Source organism: Numenius arquata, chromosome 1, assembly GCF_964106895.1.
Source record: "Numenius arquata chromosome 1, bNumArq3.hap1.1, whole genome shotgun sequence".
In the NCBI taxonomy this organism is placed as follows: domain Eukaryota; kingdom Metazoa; phylum Chordata; class Aves; order Charadriiformes; family Scolopacidae; genus Numenius; species Numenius arquata.
The window spans coordinates 11,449,891-11,471,802 of record NC_133576.1 but is presented as its reverse complement, the minus strand read 5'-3'; the positions used below and the strand labels follow the sequence as shown (position 1 = coordinate 11,471,802).

The 21,912-nt window shown below is 38.9% G+C and overlaps 1 protein-coding gene across 1 annotated transcript in view; it reads right to left on the bottom strand.

The window, feature by feature from the left end:
* Positions 1–19,410, bottom strand: part of SPAG17 (sperm associated antigen 17) — a 105,616-nt gene extending 86,206 nt beyond the window's left edge. Inside the window, exons 1-3 of the mRNA XM_074149430.1 lie at positions 19,315–19,410; positions 10,450–10,590; positions 9,998–10,057 (exon numbers count right to left, since the gene is read on the bottom strand). Coding sequence (XP_074005531.1) covers positions 9,998–10,057; positions 10,450–10,590; positions 19,315–19,410 — 297 coding nt within the window. The remainder of the gene's footprint in view (positions 1–9,997; positions 10,058–10,449; positions 10,591–19,314) is intronic.
* Between the last annotated feature and the right edge of the window lie 2,502 nt (positions 19,411–21,912).

The following is a 21,912-nucleotide window of genomic DNA, read 5'->3' as shown; positions in this document are numbered from 1 at the left end:
CTCACAGTAAAGCATAATTTTTTTAGGTTTTAAACAAAGAAGCGACATTAAGCAACTACTTATTATAAAGTAATAAATTAAAAAGCATTTAACAGATAGCAAATCAAGGGGAACGGTTTGGAGTACTGTTTACAAAGTGACTAGTGTCTGAGGCGCTAGCCCTGAATGAAAGATAAAAACTTCTTGAAGAGAATTTGAGAGGGTCTGTCTCGGTGAAAATACACCCCCTCCCTGTGTAATTCTGATTCTGTTGGTATGCAGACTAATTGGGGTGAAATAAGGCTATTGAGTTTTCTTAGGGTGATGACAGCAGCGGGAACATACAGCTGCATTGTCCAGATGTGTGGCATTGACAGGCTGTTTTATGACTATGTTTTTTACAGCTTGTTTCCACTAAATTTCATACAACTCACTAACATCTGGGCCGTTTTCCTTGGAGCCTCATAACCACTTTATTTACTGCGAAAAAAATAAAATAACATAAAAATACCATAAAAAGTTGTTATATGTTTCTTTTCACTCGCGTTGTCTCTGTAATAAAGTTCACCTATGTAGGAAGCGCTGTTGAGGAATAATATAACCATAATATTTTCCTACTTTTGTTTTTAAGAAACCATCAGCTTTATTTATAACCGTGGGCTGAATTAGGTGTTACTCAAATGTTCTGACATGTTTCTCTTTTCCCCTCTTGGAGCAATTACAGTTGGGCACATATGGTGTCAATTTTGCTTGCTCACATTCAGACAATGAAGGTGCACACTGCATCTCACTGAACTGTGTCTTGTCTAATGCAAACACAACCATTAGCTTTGAGCTTTCCTAGCTTCTGGCCCAGCTTAGAAATTTTCACTTCTCAAGTAAAACCTAGGTAAGCAAATGTAGCCACTAAAAATGCTTCTCTGAATAAAACAAAGCCAAAATAGAATCAAGACTACTATATTCTGAGTTATTGTTTCATACAAATGAAAGTAAAGTACAGGAAAAGAAATCTCTTAATGTTCAGATTTTTTCTGAAAGGCCTACAGGGAGACAAAACAACCCGTATCTTTGCATCTATAAACCCTCCCAAACCAATCCCGCCCCTCCAACACTAATAAACCTGATGATCTCCTTAACATACACAGGAAAATAACCATGGTTCAGATCAGTTCTGCTTTACATCTTTCATATTCAGATTAAGACTACTTACTAGTCACTACCTCAACAAGTCAACCACAGAAAGCTTCTGGGAAGACTCCCTTTGACTTCAGAGTCATGGCAGAAAATCAAGGATATTTTAAGAACAGACTCAAAAACTCCCACAGACTGTAGGCATGCTAGAAACTACTAGCTATTCCAACAAAAAATAGTCACCCAGAGCTAGCTACACAAACCTTTGCTCTGAAAGAGAGAGACTTTGGTAGAAACATCATAGTAATAGCCCTTAGAGAGAAAAATTCTCATATAGGGTTGGTATTTTTTTTCAGAAGTGGTGTTAACAGCCTATGGAAAGGGATGCTTCCCAATTGCCTAATCTAGATGAGTTGCACATTTCTTGAAACACAACAGAGAGGAAACAGAGGGATTCTGGAAGGATTCCTGAAAAGTGTATATATATAGTAACCCAGCTCAATGGCAGTTTCTGATTTATTGTTCATGGAAGAAAGAAGGAATGCTTAGACTCTTTTACAACCCATTCTTCCTGAGAAGTTCAAAGCATTTTACCAGTCAAAAGCAATGTATCATGATTATTCCTATTTTGTAGATAGAGAATGCAGAAATGAAGAGACTTGTCCAACATCTATAGCGAGCCAGACAACTCTGAGTGGGTGCAAAGGACATTATTTTCTTATGTGAGGTGTTAGAGAAGTAGAAACCAAACTATTTAACAGGAGTACAGTCCATGACTGCGGAGAGAGGTCAAACAAATAAGACAAAGATAAAATGAGCACACTACATTTGGCAATACAAGGGAAGCAAATAGTTTTTCATATAGCAATGTAAAAATCTGCTTTATTCATAAGCAAATAAAAAACAGTCCTTCATAACTGCTAGTTTAAAGACAGAACATAGATCAATCCATGCACAGTAGATAAAAGAAATTAAATTTATTACACTTATGCATGTTTACTTCATCTGTTGTCCTGTGAATTATGCAGGCACCTGGCATAAACAGTTAAGAATCCACTGAGCCTCAATTACAAAAAAAAAAAAAAGCTGAAGACAAAGACTTGGTAGGAGTACAGAAGGAATTTTTTGGGATACTATGAAGTGGATTCATTTCAGATTGGCTATACTTCATTCCGCCAGTGATGACCTTTTTCTTATGTGAGAAACCATGGAAACTTGGATGGACAAACTCAGTTAGGCAGGGCCCCTTTTCCTTTAAAGGAAGGGGAAACTTGGCATTCCTCACACAGCAGGGGTCACATTTGCGAAGTGCAGAAAGGCTTCAGTGATGCAGTATTTGATCTCATATGGTGGCAGTATGAACCACGCAGAGATTTAGCTGCCTGGTGCAAAGGGCATGTATTTCAAGCTATTCAAACACCGCACGAGTGCTTGTAAGTGACACTGTACTATTGGCAGATGCCAGTGCCACTGAGATAGGAGACGTGCCTGAAAGTTAGGGAAACATTTAAAGCCAGAGTCTTTATGGTATCTTTCTTTGAAAGGCCTCTTTTTCAATATACAGAACCATTGTGGCTGCTAAATCAGAGTAGCTTTCAAAGTGATAAATTGCATTATCAACTTTCACAGCTTTGTCACTGCTTGGAAGCAGTAGCATCACTTGCTATGAACAGCGGTCAGCCCATTTCATAGTGCAGTTCTCCCATATCCAGGGTAAGCTTTCTAAAGCCCTGTTTTCTCCTTGTTCTTGAAATTCTAAGAAATCCAGGCCATTGCAAACACTTCAGACTCACATAACACTTCCTAAAAGAAACATAATAGTTTGTAGAAGAACTCCTCAGTAATTCAAATCCCTTAGTAGCTGACAGAGTTCAAGCCAATTTGAAGCAGGAGAGTCATCAGTCAAGAGGCTATATGGATGACGTACCAACCAAGTTATTATTTACTGTTCAAATGTATTTTCCTGAGCAAGCTAATAAAACAACAAAAAAGTGATCTTCACATTACAATCCGCCATCAGTATCGTGATCCCCTCACAAGCAGCTTTCAAGACAGACTAGGGAATAAAAACTGCATGTGTCATACTGATAAATTTCTTGTGTCCAAAGACTTCTTTACACATGCTATTTCTGAATCTGCTGATGTCATTTCATTGACTAAACCATACTACGATCAATCATTTTGAAAGAATACTAGGAAGGCACTGAGTTAACTGAAACAACTTCTTTCAGATCACACGTGCAGTTTGCTGAAAGGCAATTTAGTCTCTACCATGAGACCATTCACCTAATTGCATTTTTCCCCTCAGAACCCCTTCCCAACTATGACGTCAAAAGATCACTTGCTTAATTGTTATCCTTCATTGGTGAATTAATGACTCACAATTCAAACTGAGCTTAAGGACCCATGTACATCAGTAAAATAATTGCATATCTGAACAGAGCTCCATATAGAACCTACGTATTCACAAGGTAAACCGTAAAACTTAAGCCAGCCCAATTAATCATTCTTGTTAATGAATGAAGACTCTACCAACACACATTCCACAGAATTAAAAAATATTAAAGTGGATTTCATGACTCCTTCACCCCTTAGATATGTTTTCAAACAAACCCACTAAAATAAGAATAGGACACTTTCACTAGTGAGAAATACTGAGCAAATACTAGTGCTGTTCATGTACTAAATATCTGCCTTTCTATTGTGAGAATATTTCTCAAAGCAGCAGCAATGGCTCCTTGTGCCCTACAAAAATATGTTGTCACTCGTATGAGTGAGTCCGGTTTTTGCCAAATCACCTTGATCTGGTTAGCAGAAACCTAGTTAGAAATATCCATTTTAAGAAGGTCTGTTCTCCTGGAACAGACCTTCCTCTCTCCAAAAATGCACGATCTGAGGGCGTACCTTTACTGATTTAATCTCAGCAATGCAAAATGAGAACAAAGCAAAATAAGAGAAAGACATCATATGCCAGCAGAGATAAAGACAATAACAGATTATTTTTTTTCAAACTGTACCAGGAAAAAAGTATCATTAACATACCATTGGTCCAGTATTAAATGGAAACAGCAGAAGAATCAATAAAGATGCAGGAAAAGTAGGGCTAATAAGTAACTATTCTGCGCTATATCCAGAAAAATGATAGATAATATGGTTGTATAAGTTCATTAATAAGCAGTTATTTCCAACTGTATCAATAGCAAGTTGCAAAAAGGCAGCTTTTAGAGGTAGGCATACCAAAAACCAGTAGACCTGGACAACCTAATCAAAGAAGCATTAGAAACAGGTAGCTGAAGAACTGTTTAGATGATGAATATTGACTTTAACCAACTCTTGGAGAATAAGGGCCCTTTTAAAGTAAATCAAAGAAAGCTGATGTCACACCAATGCTTAAAAAAGGGAAACTAGAATAACATGCATATTTTAAGTACTGGCAATGTAATGCTGACTACTGCAGAATAACAGAGGAGCTGATATTATTTCCTTAATATCCTAATGAAGGATTTGTTGAATAACAAATAAAAGGAAGGTAAAATAAGTATTACCAATTCAATTTTGTTCTTTTTGAAAAAAAAAAAAAAAAAAAAAGGTGGCCTTTTCACAAAGAGAATAGCTTTCTCTGGTAAGACTGCAATTCTGGCTGAAGTAGATAATATGGTATAGTGAAAAGCAGAATTCCCTAGGTATTCTTTGTTTATTGATTTAGAAAGCAGTGACAAAGATTAAAACTCATTAACTGACAGATCTAAAAATGCAATTACAAATAAGAGTCAGCATCAAACAGGTGAGTTTCTTGTGGGGTCTGAAACGTATGTTTCAATACGGTCTCTCAACATATTGAGACCACTCTGTTTAAAAGTTTGTCAGTGATCTGGGAAAAGACACAAAGTCTTCAATTATAAGATCTCCAGAAGACACAATAACCATGAAAATATAAAGAATGTAGTGGAAAACTCATTCATACAAATACATTTGCTTAATGTAGTTAGCATATAGTGCAAGAAAGCAATATGATATGATTTTGTTAAATTACAAGACATATCTCGGAAGAAGGAAACCAGGCCAAATTTACAAGATGGAAAACCTGTAAAGTGATAACTTCGGGAAGGACTTATTGGTCAAGGATGAACCAATCAATCCAAAAATCAGTTGTCAGTGCAAGGCAGCAGCCAAGATAACTTACACAATCTTCAGATTTGTATAAAATGAGCTATCAAATAGGAGCACATGCATTATGTTATGCTTGTAGTTCACTGCTATTTAACAAAAGCACTAACTCCATTATGTGCCCACAATTAAATACAAATATTTAATTCTAAACGTTTGTTAGAGAAGATTCACAGGAATGATTAAATAACTGAAAAAAAAACCATAAAGGAATTCATTATACATTGCTAAATAAAGAGAAAAATTAAGGGACAATTTGAACACAATCTCAAAGTTTCTACACAGAGAAGATTACTTGCAAGATTTTACTTCATTTAGTAAATTTGGCTGTAAGCCATCCATTGAAACATACATTTACACTGAAACTAGAAGTAACTTTCATCAGGAAAGATCTGCCCCAGAAACCAATTAAGTTGTAGCAGATTCTCAAATGTTTGTCAATCATTTAGAAAAAACATCCACATTTGATTTTAAAAATTTCAACACATAGATTTGATTAGCAGAAGAGACTATTGTGACCTGTAGCACAGGTCACAGTATTTTTTTATTTTTTTTTTTTTAAATAATCTACCTATCTACTAATTTCACAGAACATAAAACAAACTGGTGATAGCAACAGTGGTAAGAAAACCAGCTCCTGGTCTATAGTGTTTAGAAATTTTCTGGTCAGTAGCCTTTCTCAGCAAAAAAAATAAGAATCAAAACTATTTAGTGATCTTTTGTCCATATACATATATATACACACATATATATACATATATATTTATTTCTGTAGCATTCACTGTGGGAAACATTCACTTGGGAAACCAGATCACATTTACACTTGAAAAAACAAGTGTGAAGTTTTCACACCTGACCAGAAAAATTAGCTCTCAGAGAAGTGATATAACTCCCATTTAAATCCTCTTGTAAGCCACAACAGTGCAAACTGTAACAATGTAAGCCTGAACACTAGGCATTTATCAACCTCTTCCCAGCCTAGACTGAGAACACAGAGAGTACTGGGTCAATTTACTAGAGATGAAGGGAGAAGCAAAACTTCTTTTCAAAGCTCTGTGTCTCACAGAGGAAGGAAAGATGAAGAGGAGAAAAAAAAAGCATCTTTAAAGACAGGGTGCAGGATAAAAATAAATAAATAAATAAAATCACTTGCAGGAAACTTTCCTTTCAACTACACCAAACACTTCCACTACATTTGAGGTCCAAAGCCCAGATAGTCCATTTACTTCTTCCTTTACAATATGAATGCCTTCTCCACCCACCTCCTCCTCTCACCCCTTGGCAAGTTATGGGATTTGCTGCTATCACAGAATTCACTCCACTTGTGTAATGGTCTTGTCGTCTGGGTTGTGTTCATCTTTTCTACTTGAAGCATGCTTCCGCTCTTTCACAGCATGCTATACAAGCCTAGCAGAAGATAAATTTACTCCTCAGGTTTGGGGTTGGGTTCTTTTTTTAATATATATATAATCATGCCATGCCTAGGAGCTTTTCTAACCTGTATTCACCTATACCTGTCCTCAAGGAATCATAAGTCTAGTGAGGATTTCTGGAGTAAAATGCACACTCCTCATGCTGTCTCCCATCCTCAAAATGTAGGAGATGCCAGTAGAGTTAGTAAGCTAGCTATTCAGTGATTAACAGCTAGGAAATACTCATTTACAAATGATTTATTCTCCAGTCTCACAGAATTCCAAGATGAGAACGGGCCACAATTTGGATTTGACAACTGATTTGATTATATTTTTCAGTTTGACAACTATAAGTAGGAGCCTTACTGTAAGAAACCAGAATTAATACATTAATTCTTGACTAGTAGTGGAATAAAGATTAATATTTTTAATTGCAATTAAGCCTTTTTGGTTACACAGAATGGCTTGTCCTGGAGATGAGGAGATGTGGGAGGACTTCTGTTTTGTTGGCTTCACAAGCACAAGGACACATCTTAAAGGCAGTGTTCTGGGATCCACATCCAAACAAAATTGCTCTCCTCTCTGACACTTGCACCTTCTTCATCTTTCCATGACCCTTTATCCCAAGCACCTCAGCTTATCTGAGAGAACCACAAAATGGTTCCACATCTCTCTCCCTTCCATCCCTCTCTCATGGCCATGTCCCTTATTCACAACTGTCCATTTTCAGTAACACCATCTATCTACTTCCAGTCTTCTCACATGAAGGGGCCACATGAGGGTCCATCTTCTTTCACAATCTTTTTTCACCATGGTATTACTCCCCAGCTCCAGCTTGTTCCCTTATGAGTACAGGACAAGATTCCTTCTCAAAATTTCACGGGTAACACAAAGGCAACTTTCCTGACCCTGTACCAGTGAGTCAAACAAAACTGGAAAACAATTCTTGCAAGGAGAAAAAAAATAATTCCATTTACACAGCCCCTGAACTCAATCTTACCAGAATTTTAAATTAAGAAAAAAAATTTAAAAAAAAAAAAAAAAAATCAACCTCACTAACAAATCTAGGACGGAAAATTTAGGCTCAAACACGTTTTCAAAATTCAAAGTTTGGAAACTAAAACACTAAAATATTTAGTAGTGGTAAGCCACCTTAACTACACATGACATTACCAACCTTAGTAGGAAGCTGACAAAACAAACAGGTACATTAACAGTATGTTTGCGTACAAAATGCATATATTTTATACAAACATATTGTAGTTTTTGGTCTTGTCTGTTAGAAAAACTGTACAATTAGTCTGATTAATTATGAAATCTGTTGATATTTTACAGGAAGCATAACATTTTCCCTTCCATATAAAAAGAAAAAAAATAATTTCCATGGCATCTTTATGAGAGACTCAGTCTAACATCATTTATTTAAGCACTGGAATTAGCACAAAATTACCGATCAGGACTCCTACTCCCATCAGGTCACTTAAGAGACAGAAAAGGTGTTAGACATCTAATTCTCCTGGATTTTGAAATCTTTTAGCCACTTACTCATAAATCCTATCCTGATCCTCTTCACTTTGTATAATAAGAGTGATATGAAATACAACACAGTAAAATGATAGAAACCCTGAAGGGAAATAATTTAGACTAAATAACAGGAATTATTTTGATATATAATTAACTTCCAATATACCAAGAGCAGTTTGTTAAAGATGCTGCACTGAACTTTTTAAAAACCCCTGCATTTCAGTAGACACAGTGTGCAAGACCAATGACATGGGTAACAATGTTACTACTAATACCATTAATAACCACATTACCATGCATGTCATCAGTCCCAAAAACACACACATGTACATGTCGTATGCTCAAAGATCATTAAATGTCAGGAATCTCATTTATGGTCTCCCTAGAAATGAATATGCGCTTGTGGAAACACCAGTGGGTTGAATCCTACCACAGAGAAGTGAACTGTATGCAGTGAAGATGGAAATGGTCCTCTCAGAAGAACATTTCACAGCCCTGTATTCTGTGCTACCCTCGTACTTGTTTATCCTTACTGTGTGAAAGCTTTGAGTGGACAAACTGCACGTGGACTTTAAGTGAACACTCAAGAGCAAATTCTGCCCAGAGAAGCAGGATCTTAATGCTTGTGGCAACATGATCAATCTTTTAACTTGCTACAGCCAGAACGGAAACTGAGTCCAAGCAAAAGGTCAGAACAGGCGTTTTATATTCTCTGTTAAAGGAGGGGAGGAAAAAAACGTCTTCGAGGAGTAAAGTAAGTAGCTAATGAGACACAGCACTGACAGCTGGAATTTAATAAGTATCCACTTCACAAGGAAAATTGCTCTTAGTAATTAAATGCAGGTATCATACAAGGCTTCTGCTTAGAGCTAGACTTCAAAATTCTTCTGTCAGTAGGACTGAAGAGGTTTTACATACCAGGTAATAGAAGGGTGAGTTTGCCTGGGAGGCTAGTCCTAAACGAAGAGGGTTAATTGCATAAATTTCACAGTCATGTCAGTGGTAAATAATTCCAAAGGGACTTGTTCAGATAGTAGTCTGGCATTACTGAAAAACAGACTGCAACTAAAAAGACCTGTTATAAAGTCCACCAAAACCTGAGACACATAAAAAGTTTATTAGTCATTGCAGAACTAAAACGCAAACAAGATCTTTTTAGAGGGATTCAAAATTCTTTATGCTTCAGGTCTGTAGGGCCATAAAACTCTACCTGAGAAAATTGTAAACAATCTTCTAATTAATCACAGGATTTTATAACCTTTCACAAGCTGTAAGTAAAACATTAACAAGGTAGGAGGAAGTATTCTTTGTACTAAGCATGATTCCTAACCCCGCTGACATACCCCACTAGATGAACCAGGTTAGAATTTAACATCAAACTGAGATTATAATGGATACACACAGAAATGGTGTTTCATTTATGGGTCTGCATTCCCATAAATGAAGGTATAAGTCTCTAAATTACTGGGAGCATCTCAGAGAGCAGTGTCCAATTGTTTTTGTGTAATTTGTGACACCACCATCAAAATATGACCACATAACATACGCTTAACATAATAAAACTCATATCCCTAAAAAGACATCTTGATCCTCACTTAATTAGCCGTCCAACAGAACACTGTTGGTATTACAAAAAGAAAGCAGTTTAAGTATCTAGATGGTTGAATGTTTTTACCAATTATATCCAATAGATTTGCATGTATTCAGGTATGCATAACACAATCACACAGCTATATTTACTTCAGTGTAAAAGAGCACTGACTCTGCAATATGTTTTAACCTACCTCATAGTACATTGGCACATCCTTAACCTTTTTTCCCTTTTGATTCCCAGATTCTCTGACCTGCAAGGAAATAAAGCATTCTGCTGTGAGAAGATCTAAGTTTACACAAATCATTTTACCTGTTATTCCATTTTGCAAACACTACACTCACACTCCAAAACAGTGAGGAATCATTTTATGGTATCCCTGTAACTTAGGGAGGGATCTTCTGTGATCAACACCTTGAAGAAAAGTCTGTAACAAAACCTCACTGTTTACAGGGAGCAGACCAGATTAAACAGTAAGCTCTTCTTTTTCCATTTTTAACTCCTATGAATTACTGTAATTTTTAAAACTTCCACAGAGTAATTCAATTGAATACGAAATTTATAGTTACAACAGATCAAAGAAATTAGTATCTAGAAGCAAGATCTAGGGTTTGTTTGTTATTAAAAGTTCCTTTCTTGGAATACCTGTCTCAAAACATCTTCACGTGTTACCACGCTGAAAAGCTTCCGCTGTGGCACCTGCACAGCAAGAGACAGGGCCTTGGTGTGGATTTCATCCTCAATTTTCGTCCCAACCACAAAAGCAATGCTAGGCTTCCAGTCATCCTACTTTCCAAAATAAAACATTTAAGGTATTAAAAGTCAAGCAAACAAAATTGCTTCTCTGCAGTTTCAAGGACTAACCCTGTAGAGATGGATACCCTCTTTAAGACGTATTAAATATCACTGTATGAATCACACTGAATGAAATAAACTATACAACCCGAAAAAGTACATACTACTTTGTCCTAATTCTTTCTGCCATCAGGTGGCAGCATTATGCTATGGAAAACTCAAATGCCTACCAACACCCTCTACACACCTCCCCGCAGGCAAACGCTGCATTAGCATCACACAAAGATAAAGTATCTTTTAAATTACATTTGCAGATTTGACAGTTCAGTAAGCAAACAAGAAGTGCATTTTGAATATATGTATTATTGTGATTATCTGCTGATTATCTGCTGCAGGGAAAAAAAAAAAAAACCAACAAACAAATTTCAGCTCCCCCATCCTGGGAATTAGATAATGCCCAGGTACTGTTTTCTGAAAACGGTAGTATTATTTGTATGATGTTTTATGAGGGCATATTTATGCATACCGTAGTTCTTACATGATTTCACTAAGTATTCTGAACTAAGAAAAATTATTTATCAATGGCAAGATATATTTCTCTACAATATTGACAAATGGAAAATTAACAGTTTTCAAACATTTGCAGTAAAATACACATATTTTTATGAAAAAAAAATATCTGATTTCAGCATTAAAGAAATGAAGAACAAGAGAAGTTTGGAGCACCTTATTTAGTGATACACATCCCCAGAAGCTTCAAAATGATGTAATGTAAGTAACTTTTACTGGTTACTCTGCTTTCCCATTAACTTTAAACTGCTGGAATCCCTTTCGTATAGCAAGTGGCTATCTCAAGCACATTTACATCTCATTCTAGAGTATTTTCTACCAGCATCAGTGGTGTCTGAACCATAAGCACTTCCAATGGTTATGCTGTACACTTTTCAGGAATCACCAAATTATTTTTTTCATTGCAAATCTGGACGTGCAAACTGCAAAGATACCTATAAAGCTGCATAAAGGTAAATATGGAAAGAGCTTCAGTAAGACCAAGGTAGTCCCAAGACATTGTCAAGCTATCAGGACCAGGCTAAGCAGTCACATACCAAGCCAGCATGCATCATAGTATGTAATGATTCCAAAGACAAACATAAGAAAGGGTAGTAACTTTAGGATTTTGATGGAAATATTTTCATACATGTATATTATGTACAAAGTCCTTGTGGAAAAGAGGAGCAAAATCTGAGTTGATGGTAAAGTGAGGGAAAGGACCATTCAAAAAAAAAAAAAAGCGAGATGCAAATGGTAAAAGGAGAAGTTTCTTTTTCTAGTCTTACTGTACATTTTTTCCTTCTCTTAGCTGAAAAAAGTTTGAAACATGTCACCTGTTGCTTTCTCCCATCCCAAGAGAGTAACTGATGACTTGGGATGGGAGAAAGCAACAGTTGACATAAGTTTCAAACTAGTAAATACTTGCATGGAGGGAAACAGTTTGTCATACTCTTAAGGTAACAAAGCATTAACTTCACATGAATATGGCACGATGTGATAATACATACCATTTTTTACACCCATGTTTTAAATCACAGAATATTCACAGCAACAAAAAAGATGGAAAGGTCACTTGGCTCACTAAATGTAGCCTTCTGAAACTGCAAGTAGCTACAGAGCAGATACCTAATCCAAAAGGGCCCCTACAGTTCCACACATCGCAAACTTCCTTGATGCTTTGTAACAGCACAAAAAACCCCTTAAGTTTTAAAATTACAAAATGCAGGAGATTGCAAGCATATCAACGATGGAGCATGAGGAGCATGCAAACATGATGGAATTTATGAAAGGAGAGTGTTCAGCTTACCTGGGGCAGCAGGCACTGTTCAATGGCCTGTGTGGGGACTGCACCAAGTACACCGAACTCCTTTTTCCCCTTTCTAGTTGAGGGGGCAGGACAGGGGACAACACCTCCTCCTGCCTAAAGTCGCCAAGATAGCTACCAGTGCACAGCACTATGAAAGAGATGGGTATTCTGATATTATCATCAAAACATGTGCACAGGAGTCGCAGTTAATCTGAATTCAAGTTAAAGATGACATTGTATAGCTGTCAAGAGTTGGACACAAGAGCTTTGCCATTCTTTGAAGAGAGAGCATTTAGATGTCCTTACCTGTGTCCAAATAAATGATTTTCAAGGCTTTCAGAACTGAGGTTGAAATTCAGTCATGTGGCAGTATCCTGGTGTTCCCAGGTCTTGCCAGCAGAGACCGAGCTGTTAGAACAACCGGATATTCACCTGCAACATCATTCAGCTACTGGAGCTAACGGAGCAACTGATATCACTACAGTGACGACCAACAAAAGAGGGGAACAAGGTCCAGCAAGTCTCACAGATGCTGACAGCTCAAGAAGAGCAAAACTCAGGAATGTCAAGTTCTACTCTAGATGCCAGGGGAAGCACAGTCTAGCAGTGTGAGAGCCAGCTCCCACAACTTTTGCAGTTCTTCAGATACACAAAGAAGTCTCCATCAGACAGTCCTAAAACCTCTGCCTTATGTCTTCTCCAGTTCCTCCTTAAAACATGCTGGTATCTTGATGCCCACAAATTAAACCTGCTTAGCACTGATTAACATCATCCTGCAACAACTATGTCTGTGAAACCTGTCTTCCATAAAGTGCTGTCTCTTCTTGATCTTTCTACCCCTCGGTCACAACTGTCCTTAGCTCATTTCTCCTTCCATTTCCACTCTCTGTTCCTCTGAGTTCCACTACTTCTAATGCTTCCTACATGTGTTACTTGCTCCCCTAGCTCTTGTCCTCAGTCTCCTTGCCCAGCTACTCTCTAATTTTATTATGATCCCACTTCCAGCTTTCTCCATCCTGATTCCTTCTCCCCTAATATTTTCTAGCCCCTCTAATATTTCTCAGACACTTTCAGAGTTCTGTTTGAGCAATGAGACTCTTCTCCGTGATACTTATGCATTCCTTGGAAAGGCATTATAAGCAATGGAGAGAGAATTTCCACTGTGGTGCCCACCTTCACAGCAGCCTGTAACAAAGCACCAAAGGGTAAGTTCTGCTTGTGAAAAATGATTTTTTCAGAAAGTTAGGATTTATCCAAACACAAACATTCTCAGAAAAATGTATGCCCTCAGCAAAAGGTATGTCCTTGACATCAGTGTGCCACACTTCCCCCCCCCCCCCCCCCCCTAAATTCTCTGCTTCAAAGAAACAAGCTGATCAAGCTTCTCCACTGAACAGCTATGAGACTATTTATAGCATAGGCAAAACACTGGCTAATACATTAAAAGTAAAATACGTGGAATCAGCCTCTACAAGATAACCGGTAGTGAAAATTATAACCCTACCCAACTTAATTCTACAGAAGTATATGCAACTCAATATAAGGTCTTTTGTGTAAAAATTTAAACAGTATCAGAGAGAGCCCATACTGTAGCCCTAACTGTAAAATGAAAAAAAATATTCCTTTTGTAATAAAAGGTGCAATACCTGGGAATTGGAGCTAGATAAATACCAAGAATAGCTACACACACTTTAACAGGGAATAATGATCCAGAATTCCCAGAGTAATTAATAGCATGTAATCTATTTCTAGACCGACCAATTTTGAAGCCCTCGAAGATAATTTTTCAGAAAAGCTGAGCATTGAGAACAGCAACTGAAGTCAATAACGACAGCACATGTGCAGCATTAGTATATAATTTAAGGTGTTTAATTGACTATGCTCTTTTCTGACCTTAAAAATCTATTATTTTTGCAATAGTGCCCTTATATTATCAATACTGTAACAGTATCCTTAATGTTCAAGGCACTGGAAGGATAGAGAAGAAACAGACCCTGCTTCTACAGCTCACCACCTAAAATCACAACATAAAAATGAGAAGGAAAAGTAGTAAAATGTATATGGTTACTTTAAAAATATTTTCTCCCTCAATGTACAACTGCTCCTCTACTTAGTTTAATTCTTTCAAACGTTATTATAGAAGTGTGACCTGAGAAAGGATCTGAAAGAGGATAGATTAGTGACCCTAAGGCTACCTCAAATGAGGTTCCCAGCTTAAAGAACAAGACAGAGAAAACCATAAAATTAACTACTGGAAAAGCATGGAAACAGTCTAGGGGGGCTGCCATTGAGAGTATAACACAAGCACGACGTACTGTGAACAAAGAATACTAAAACACAGAGAGTAGACAGCCCACAGAACCAACAATGCTGATTCAAACATGAATGGAAAAAAAAAAATTGAAGCTGGAAATGTGGGCATTGGTAACTGAATACTCCTTAAACAATTTGAAACAAGCTCCAATTAAGGAAAGGCCAGACCGCTCTCACTGGAAAACATACAGTGGCAATCACTGTCACAAATGACACTGTCTTCCCCATTTTAAAACTCTTGGCCACATCAAGAGTTGAAACACACCAAACTCTCTTTCAGTGTTAGAATAACCATCTATGTGGGAAGCTTGTATGTCCCTCATGTGAAGAGGCCCCACCTAACTCCAAAAGCTCCATGTAAGCAGCTAGCAGTTTTCCAAAATCCTTATTTTCAGAAAACACAGGTGTCTCGTTGTCTCCTGATTTTGTTCTCAAGCCACCATTGTGTCCTTCTGTAAAGTGTTTCTTCCAACTGTTAAAAACCAATACACACAGCCTACATATCTTATTTCGCACAATAGCATTGGAACAGCATAGACGTGTTAAAAAATTCTCTAACTTCAATTCACATTGAAGAAAAAAGGAGATGTAGCTCACAAAATTTTGTTTCCTTTTTAAACATATCTTGTTTTCTCTGCTTCATTCCCTAGACACAAAAGGGCAGCTGTTCTGCAGAAGATATTTGAACAAGCCAGGTGTATTGTTTATTTTTACAATAGCAGTTTCTCTTTGGCCAGGAAAAGCATCAAGCGGCCATTTCACCCCACCCCCATTTCCAGACAATCGGAGTATCTATTGTGTTGCATCATCAGTTATTCTTGGGGTATTTAATGGGGGTTCTTTGTTCAGTTTTTTTGTTGGTTGTATTTTGGTTGGCTGGTTGGGGTTTTGGTGATTTTTTTTAATTTTTTTTTTTCCTTTAGGCCACAACTAGTAGATTCATTTCATTACAGCACAACTTTAAATTTAACTGTAATGGCCGAAGAGAAACATTTGAAAACATAAACTCCAAACATTCGAAAACATAAACTCCAAACATTCGAAAACATAAACTCCAAACATTTGAGCATCAAACAGCAAGAGTTCTCTTGATTTTTAAGTAATGCCTCAGAAATAATGATATTTGTTAGTGATTTATGAACACTTGGGGTGATATTACGTCTAGCACTCTTTGCTTTCAACAATGAGGGAGCTTGTAAATCAGTAAATACAGCCGGCATTACTGGGAAAGGTTGCTCATCAGCAATTTTGTCGCCCTACCATAGTGACTGTGTAAGGCATCACTGCTAAGAAATCTTCGAGTCCACTTTCATTATCTGCTGCCTGACACACACCCATATTTACTAATGGATTCTGATTTTAAGAGCCTAAGCTTTTGCTGTATAATCTGGGCAGGTCAGAGAGTTTCAAAGCTCAACTGAATGTTAATTGCTCTGCAAAGAGGAAGCAGTATGAAGGATAGTAATCAAAAGTGGAGCCACCCTATTCAGAACATTTTTAATGGTTTTACAAAATTTAATTTCAGTTCAATTTTCAGGCCCTAAAATGCCAATAAAAAGAAGAAACCACAGAGATGAAAAGTCAGAGCAGAATGTGGCTTCCAGTTGCTATGCTTAGTTACACTAGCTAATAAGAACACATAACAGATAATAGTTATTTCAATTAAGGGCTGTATTTGCCCCATATTCACCTTTCACTTAGCAGATACCGCCCTTTAGCTACTGAAAGCATGCAAAGTTTAAGACTACCTAAGAGCCTTAATTTATATTTTGTAATTTAATACTGCAGTGAACTCAATCAAAATATCTTGATAAATATCTGAAGGTAAATACAACTTGCAGTTCCATGTTCTTCTGCGCAGCACATTAGAAACGAAAAAGATGAATAGAAGCTATAATGTGAGGCTCTGCAAAATCCATATTTCCTCTGTACATTTTTTTAAGTTGTCTGTTTGCCAGTTTTCACAGCGCGTTTAGTAAAAGCAATTATTTGGTTAGTAAATACCATTTAAATCATATTTTAGTTAGCATACCCGTCTATAAAATCTTAACACCACTGGTAAAATGACTCCTTTTCATAGATCAGACTAATAAAACATTGTAAGTCATAAACACACATTAAAATGTGAAATTTCATTGCTCAGTCTATCTGGTACAATTTAATACCAGTTCTAGTAAATTCCCTCTGACTCCACTAAAGGGAAAAAATATTCTCTAAATTGATACAAATAAAAGATTTAAAAATTCTTTATACGTGAATAAAAAGGACAGAAATTTATTTAATTGATAGGAGTTCCTGTCATCTCCCAAATAACTTCAGATTCGTATGGTGTATCACATACAATATTGAGAAGTAAGAAATAGTTTTGTGCACAGTGTCTCGTGACACCTACAATTAAAGTTGCTCAACACTCTCTTTTACAGGCTGCTTTCAGTTCCTGACCTTTACATATTCAAGCTTAAATCTTGTATGCTATAGGATTACTGGGGAGTGGGGGAGAGGGAAGGAATAGCATGGTTAGACTATTTCCAGAATGACATTTCATTTTTTAAAATCATGTTTATCCTTTAATAAAAAACCCTATGTGATTAAGTAATTAAGATATTCAATTCCCTCCGTGTTCAAGAGGAAGGAACTAAATTTGGCAGCACAGCCACACTCGTGTCAAAGATGTGCTTTTACAGAGCACGTTTATTTACATTAATACCCACATTTGGCCATACTTGATGAATCTTGATTCACACATGCTCAGAAGAGATTTGTTGGTATTTGACAATTGTGCACCAAATATGCTCCTGCCCTTGACTATAAGAGCTGAATAAGAATTTTCCTGCAATAAGAAATTTCAGTGGCTGCCCAGCATCACAGAAGCCTGAGTTCAAGCTGACCGCAGCAGGGAGACAGTTTTCCCATGTTCCCAAGGCTCTGCCTGCTAACAGCAAGACAGAGAAAGCTTAACTGTAACAGAAAACAGTTGGACAGTACCAGAATTAAGGAACCAAGGAATCTCAATTCAACCCCCATGGGTATAGGCATTACAATGATCTTTAATTAAGTGATCACATAATTTTTCCTACAGAATTCTTGCCCCATTCAGTGAACATATTCAACATTTCTTTCCATCTGTCTCAATGTGTGGTCCTGAATAATCCTAATTCTGGCATTTCCTAAATTTTGAGCATGTTATTTCCTACCTTTTAAAATACTTCAATATAATGGTTTGCATTTAACAAACATAATAAATTACATGTAGAAGCAGCAGAGTAAACAAAGCACTTTGTTCAGTGAATTTGCTGGACAATATCCACAACCACAATAAACAGCACCATAAAAAAAAAAAAAAAATTAAAAAAATAATCACTAATTGGCACCTTGCTAGTAAGTGCAGGAGAAAGGTCAGGAACTGAGTAGGTGATGGAGATTGAACCTCCACCCCCTTCTCATGCTTCAGGGAGGTTCTCCTACAGTAGGGGTGAGATTCACAACCAAGAAAGGGCTCAAGCACGTTTGAGCTCTACTGAAAAAAAATCTATGTTCTAGGGAAAAATGGGAGACAACAGCCTTAGCTGAGCACCTTACTTCAAAAAATTATTTCGTTTGGTTAAACTTGTACTATATGGTTGCTACCATCTAAAAGTAAAAGCAAGTAAGTATTTAAGAGGTTTTTCGACATCTGTGGCATTTTCAGGCAAACTGATTAACCAATTTAAGCACCTCCTCCTGAATTCAAAAGTCCTCATGCTTAATCAGAACTGCTGGCATGTTAAAAAAAACAAACAACAAACCCAAAACACAGAAACAACAAAAACCACCCTCATTTTTTTAATAGGGTACAACAGGAACCCACTAAAAAAGGAGCCACGGAAGTAATTTGTCTCACTAGCAGAAGCAGCTCTAGATAAACATATGCTAGATAAATATTATTGTTTGCTAAACTACTACCCTGTTTTGAAACCAAATTCTCTCTTTGCAAGTCAAGATTTATTAGAATTACATTGCTTACACAGAACCTGGAAACCTAAATATGCCTTCAGATCTTCACATGCGGTAAAAAAAAAAAACAAAACAAAACCAAAACAAACCAAAAAACACCCCAGAAAAAGAAAAGTGCCTTTTAGCTGCACACTCAAGCAGGAAAATTACAGCCTCGCATTTTCAACGCTACAGTTAATGCTGTGTCAGCACCTCCATCAAACCTCGTTGTTCAGCAGTTTATAAAAAGCTCGCTCCGAGCCAAAACCTGGCACCCAGCGCCCCAGAAAGAAAAGCGCAGGGGAGGAGAAGCAAGGAACCCGTCGGGCCGCTACTCAGGGCCGGGGCTGGGGGAAACGGAGGGGCAGCTCCGCCGCACGTCGGCACGATCCGCCACTCTCCCCGGTGCCACCCTGGGGATCCCGAGCAGCCCCCCAGCAGCGACACCGCCACAACCGGGCTGGAGGAGCGGCGAGGGCCGTCCCAGGCCCGGTCCCCCCCACCCCCGACCTTCAAGTCCCGAGGCCCGCCCGCCCCGGGCGGCCCCTGCCCTGCCCCTCGGCTGCCTTCACCTCCTCGAGGTGGGCGGACACCAGGTCGGCCTCCCAGCTCTTGCCCCCGGGCCCTGGTGAGGCGACCCCGCCGGTTTTGGGCCGCTTCGGGCCCATGGCGGTGCGGGCTGGCAGGCCCGGCCCAACGCGTCGCCGTGGCGACCGACTCCCGCGGGGCGATGCCTTCCGGCCGCACCCTCGCCGCGCCAACCGACGGGGCGGTTCGTATGGTACCGTGCCTCTCGCCCGCGGGGGAGCCTCCGTGCGCGGCGTGCATGCCCGGGCCGGGCCCCTCCTGGGCCGACGGCGGCCATCTCGCCCAGCCGCGGCCCTTGGGCCACCCGGAGCCGCACGGCTGCCCGAAGGAGAGGCCTCGCCGAGGCTGCACGGGAAGGGTCCGGGCCGAGCACAGCCACCGAAGGAAATGCCGCGGCCCAAGGGCTGCGCAAAACCAGCGAGCCGGGGCAAAGGAGCGGGCCCTGGGCGCGGCCGCCTGCGGAGCAGCGAGGTGGGGGAGCGCGCAGGTGTGGGCAGGCAAGGCCGGCCGGCTCCCGGGCCGACATCGCTCTCGAAACACTACCATATGTTACGGCCCTGGGACCAGAAGGGGAGAGGGAGGCACAGTTGGGAGAAAGCAGGAGAGCTGCCAAGATAAAGAATTCATTACAGAGGAGTCATGTCGTGATCTCACACTGGAGACGAGTGAAATATTCTGTGTGATTTAACATTTGGTGAAAATATCCCAAACCACATGCTGCCCTTCCCCCACCCCCTTGTGCCGACCAGGGTTGCTCAGAGCCTCCAAATCTTTATTTTAATTTTGTCAGAGCCTTAAAGCCCTGCTGTGCAGTGCATTATTGCTTTAGTCAGAATTTCGTTCTAGGATGATACCGGCCTAGCTGAATAAAACACCTTTAATGGCACAGTTTTGGTGGAGAAGTGGGAATTTAGGTTCGTGGGGGATGTAACAGGCAACTCTCATATCATCTTAGTTTGCAGACGGGTATCTTTCCCGGGTTTGCAGACAGTGATGTAGTTTATAACATGGGAAAGCTGCACAGTAGATTTGCCAACATCCATAAACATTTTCCCCCACCCTGTTTCTTGGCTGGTGTCCATTTTTCTCTTTTTGAGGTTTTCTTTTGTTGTCCAGAAAAAAAAATCAGACTTCAATTGTTCACAGAAACAGGCAGTGTGACATTCCCACCATTCCCTTATTCTTCATTAAAGTCTTGGATATGCAGCCTGTGCCTGCTGAGGAGCACTGAGAGGATATGGGAAGGAGGAATGGGGCAGGATTACCGGTCGATGGGGCAGAATGCACAGATAATGGTGCCAAATAACCTTATTATGAACCACCCTTCTGATTTTTCATGGCTCAGTTTTCAGGGCTGGATGTAGGCTTTAGGAAGAACAACAGGAGAGGGTTGTGCACCCAGATCATGATGGTATGGTGCGAAATATGCACTACCATGATGTCCATGGGAGATGACAACTGCTTAATTATGCCCACACCTGGATCTGTATGTTCAGGATCATTAGAAATGTTAAAAAACGGCAAGACTAATGTCAGCCTATAGACAACTGAAAACATGAACAGTAGCTGTGAGAACCATGAGTTGGCCTGTTTATATTTATTGTGTGTTTGCTTGGATGAACAATTATTTGAAAGAAATTATTTTGCAGCTTGCCATATTAGTAAACACATCTAGATGACTTGCTGTTTATTGTTGTTGGATGCTGTAGCAAATAGCGAGTCAAGCAGAAGTAGGACAGCCGATCCCTGGGAGCTTATACCAGTTCATTGAAAATGATTTCCACCACTCTCCTGAACAAAGGACAGAAAGAAATTCTATTTATTTCCTATTACAAAGGGCCATAGTGTATAGACCTAAAATAGGTTCTACAGTAGCAAAGTCAGCTGAAGATGTCTCCTCTTTGGCCGCTTGTCCCTGTCCATTTGGTTGTGCTGCCAAAGATGCATGTAGGCCAAGCTGTTAAACCAGATCACTGAAACGCTCTTGGTTAAATCCTCCAACAGACAAAGGAGACAAATCAAAAATATTGAGAAACTACAGCCTTTGTTTCCTCCAAATGGTCTGGACTGTAAAAACACCCGGTTGTCTCTGAGCCATCTGAAAACCTCCAACTTCGTCTGAGAACTAAAAGGTGAAGTTGCTGCAATTGTTAAACTTGTATTAACAAAACTGAATGCAATTCAACTATACTGATAAGCCAGAGATGAGAAGAATAGGCAAATTAAAGCTTCAGGGAGACAATACACAGTTTGGGGTACCTTCCGCACAAAAAAAAGGATGTGCACATGTAAGCCTGACATTTCCATGTAGCAAAATTTGGTCTGCCATTAGTGCAAAAGTTAATGGGCAAATCCGTAATGACTTTGTGTATGACAAGCGTATTTATAGTGAGATTTTCAGGGAGAGTAGCAACCTAAAAATCATAAAGTCAGCCTTTTATTTTCTGGCTTGCTAGAAAATATAGTGTGTATGAATACATGAACAAATGAGAGTGCAGTAACCAAAGCTGTGAATTTACAATCCACTTGCAATTCTGAATAATACTCTCTGTAAATAGAAGGTAGCTTGCTTTTCCCTGGGA